This window comes from Cariama cristata, unplaced genomic scaffold, assembly GCF_000690535.1.
Source record: "Cariama cristata isolate BGI_N322 unplaced genomic scaffold, ASM69053v1 scaffold32253, whole genome shotgun sequence".
Taxonomy (NCBI): domain Eukaryota; kingdom Metazoa; phylum Chordata; class Aves; order Cariamiformes; family Cariamidae; genus Cariama; species Cariama cristata.
Window position 1 is genome coordinate 4,070 of NW_009609494.1, and position 3,878 is coordinate 7,947.

Here is a 3,878-nt window from a genome sequence, read left to right on the forward strand (position 1 = left end):
CTTGGGGTATGTCTTCTTCAAGATGCTTCCCAACCGTTCCTCGCTCCTGCTGTCCGACGGCTGTTGCCGAAGGCAGCGTGATTTACGGCGTGTACCGCTTGCTTTGGGGAGCCCTCAGGGTTTTCCTGCTCCGCCGGCTTCCCCTGTTCATGCAGCTGTTCTGCAGCACTGACATCGAGGTGGTTATCTCGGCGTGGTGCTTCCCTTCTGCAGTTGCTTTCTTGGCTTCCTGGTCCATAATGCATCGACTCTAAAGTTGCTGCCATGCCCCGTAAGGCTCGGTGCATGCCCTTGCTCTCTGTTCAAACACCGTGAGCATGACACACGTTGGCACATGTCAGCCGGCCCAGGAGCTGAAGTCCACAGGCTTGCTGCCTGCTTGGTTGCCCCTTGCTTGCCGAAGGGAGACCCTCCAGCTCTTTGAGGTGTCTGGATGAATTAAAGTTGGCTCTTAATGGGTGGTGGTCGCTTCTCTCTCGCCTCTCCCCCAAAATTGGTGAAGAGCTGCCCGGAGCTGTGAGAAAGCAAAATTTCAGCCCTTCAAAGCTGCTCTTCCTGTTTTTAAGCCACATTAAAGATGACGTTGGCCACTGTTGTAACATGGTGTGTGTAAAGGCCATCAGGATGCTTTCCCCAAGACACAAGAGAATAACAGAGCATCATCCAGTGTGAATTCATTCAGGTTTTGGTTTCTCAGAGCGCTGATCCGTGGCAGGAGGTGGTTAAGGCAGAGCAAGAGAGCCGCGATGGTCTCGCTGCCGTCCGCTCGCCCTCGGAGGTGGGCTTGGGGGGACATCGCAAGGACACGCGCTCCCACCCACGGACCTCCTGAGCCCTGGCAATGATGTGGGGTTTGTGCAAACCTCAGGTCTCCTCTCCTTTATCCCCTTCCAGCACGAGGACGGACCAACCTTGAACTCCGAGAGAAATTCATCTTGCCGGAGGGAGCCTCCCAGGGAATGACACCGTTCCGATCGCGAGGCCGAAGATCGAAACCATCCTCCCGAGCAGCCTCCCCGACGCGATCCAGTTCCAGTGCCAGCCAGAGCAACCACAGCTGCGCCTCCATGCCCTCCTCTCCCGCAACTCCGGCCAGCGGAGCCAAGGTGGGGTTCGCGCGTGAAGCCTTCCTCTTTCCTCTCCTTTACAAACCGGTGGCCTCCAAACCCGTCCCGGCGAGATGAGGAGCTGCAGGAGGTGTACGGAGGAGGAGGAGGAGGAAGGCTGGGGCTTGGGGGCTTGATGGTTACTGTGGTCTCTAGAAGGTGCTCGTGGTGTCTGCAGGAAGAACCCTGCTGTCCACGTGGGATGGGTGGGCTGGGAGGGTGCAGGACAGGTTTTCAGCCCAGGCTGGATGCTCGTGGCTCTGCAGGAGGGTCCCCGGCGCTCGCCGTGCAGCCGAAGGCTCCTGGTCCCCGAGGCAGGGCTCTGCCGCAGCCGCTGTGTCTGGCCAGCGCGCAGGAAGAAGCCGTCGCCCATCGGCTCTCCTTTCCCACCACATCGTTTGCACATGCGTGTTTTATTTCATCATCTGTTTGGGTTTTTTCCCTTTATTTTAATTTTTATATTTCCTGTTTGGTTCTCATTTCATTTTAGTGCCCTATTCCCCCATTCCAGAGACTTTTCTGTTTCTTTTTTTCTTTTTTTTTTTTTTCACTCACTCCCACCTCTCCCCTCCTTGGATTTTCCATTTCACAGACTCCACATCACTTCTCTCGATGTTATGACAAACCCTGGTTGATAAACAGTAAAGCGGGCACCCCCCTGAGGGGATTCGATTATTCCGACTTCCAGCTCTCGAGCGCCGAGGTAGAGTATGGTCTCGCCGCCCCAAGGACCTGCAGGCAGGCGGGAGTGCCCCTGGCACGGAGAAGTCCTGCTCCCCTGCCTGTTCTAACGCTTTCCTTGTGGTAGAGCAGCGCTTGTTAGCACCGCTAACGCTCGGACTGTTAGCGTTTTTCATGGGTTTCTAACTCGGATTAAATAAAACACCGACCTTAGAATAAAGCACGACGGTTTGCAATTCACGATTACCTGCTTTCAAACCAAGAGAGCGGCGTTTATCCACTTGGGCTTTTGAAAAAAAAAAAAAAAAGACATTTTCTAAGCTTTAGTTGTTTTTAAGCGTTGAAAAGCGGCCGTGTTTGGCTTCCAAAATTGAAATCCAACAACCGAGTTGAGACTTGAAAATCAGCTACAGCGCATGCACAGTAACCACATCGCCTTCGTTTTTATGAAGCCCTTGTATTTATCGCCGTGATGAAGCACGTGTGGTGTGTCCGGCACTGTCACCGGCCTGAGGTCCCAGGAGGAGGAATTCAGGCTGAGACTTTGACCTCCCTAAAGTTTCAGCCTCCTCGCAGACTTTCCTGACCTTGTGAATCGGTGATGAGAAATACCGGGTAGATCTCGGTGATTCACTGAGCGGTGGTGTGCGCTGGCGAGATAACTGTGTCTTGCTCGGTGGTGCTTTCACGCAGAAAAGGAATTATTTTAAATCATCAGAAGGTCAGGAGTGCTTCCCCAATTGCTCTAAACTGCCTGCTTGCAATAGGATCGAGGATGAGAATCGAAATCTCTGATGATGAAAATGGTACCTTCGCAATCACGCGTTGATGGATTTTAATTCCCACGGCACCCGAAGGGGAGCCCGCTGCTCGGCCGCCTCTCTCCCCCGCCGCAGCTCCAGTTTCGTGACATTTCAAGATTTCGAAGTTTCCCAAAAATCACAAAATGGCAGGGGATGGAGGGAAACCTCTCCAGCTGTTGCTTTAAAGCTCGTTGGGAAATGCCCTCTGGTGTTAACGTGCATCTGTCGGGGATGCAGCAGGGCTGGAGCCCTCCCTGCAGCACGGTGGGTGCCCCCCACGCCCCGGGGAGGGGGGACAGGGGCAGTCGCTGCCCCAAACCCAGCACTTTGGCTGCTTTATAGAAACTGGAGCTGCCCATCCCAGCTGGATCCGGGTGCCCTCGCCCTGCCCAGCACCTTCCCCTTCGCCCCTTCGCTTTTCTTCCGCAGCAGCGGGAGCAGAGCTGCCTGTTGTGCTGCTTTCACACCCCCCCCAGCTGCCATCTCCGTTTGCAACATCTTAAAGGTCAGGAAAAGCACCGTTTCAGGATGCGACTGAAGCCGATGTGCTGTGTTTTGTGTCTCTCTCCGTTGCTGGTGCCTCGCTCTTCGGATTTGTCTGCCCGTGGGTGGTGGGTGCGTGGGCCTGCCCAGCACCCTGGGGTGCTGTCCCTCCACCGCGCAGAATCGCCCTGCGCCGGTGCCTCCCTACAACGGGATGCGTTTCTCAAGACACTGCGTTGTATCTGACCTTCCAAAACGGTCCTGAGCTGCTTAGGTGCTAAAATACTTATTTTTGCAAGATTTTGCATTCTCTTTGTGGATGCTGTCCTCCTCCGGGTGGATAACAGCTTTACTTGTATTTTTTTTTCCAACAAAGAGCGGCGCATCAGCCTGCGGCACACAAACTGCCCTCGCCCTCCAAATTTTCAGGATCCAGGCTTTTTTCTTTTTTATGAGCCGCTGCTGAAACGACAGCTTGTGTTCTCCTTGACCATTAAGATGGGTGTTCTTTAAATGTCAAAATCTTTTTGCTGAGGTACTGAGCTCGGACGCGATGTTGGCCCGTCCCGGCCCAGGTGACCCCTAAAAGATGCTCTGTGTGTGCTTCCTCCCAAGGTGACCCCCTCCGCCGGCAGCAAGCTGAAGCGCCCCACCTTCCACTCCAGCCGAACCTCCCTGGCTGGGGACACCAGTAACAGCTCCTCACCAGTCTCTACAGGTGCCAAAACCAGTCGGGCAGGTAAGTTAGGTGTTCCTACTTGGTTGCTTAAATTGGCAGAGAAAATATTAAATAGTCAGGGAGACC

At 54.3% G+C, this 3,878-nt stretch overlaps 1 protein-coding gene across 1 annotated transcript in view; it reads left to right on the top strand.

Moving 5' to 3' along the window:
- GAS2L1 (growth arrest-specific 2 like 1) overlaps nucleotides 1–3,812 on the top strand; it is a gene marked incomplete at both ends in the record, with an annotated part of 5,818 nt that extends 2,006 nt beyond the window's left edge. The window contains 3 exons of the mRNA XM_009697553.1: nucleotides 895–1,106; nucleotides 1,699–1,809; nucleotides 3,689–3,812. Coding sequence (XP_009695855.1) covers nucleotides 895–1,106; nucleotides 1,699–1,809; nucleotides 3,689–3,812 — 447 coding nt within the window. The remainder of the gene's footprint in view (nucleotides 1–894; nucleotides 1,107–1,698; nucleotides 1,810–3,688) is intronic.
- Nucleotides 3,813–3,878: the final 66 nt, after the last annotated feature.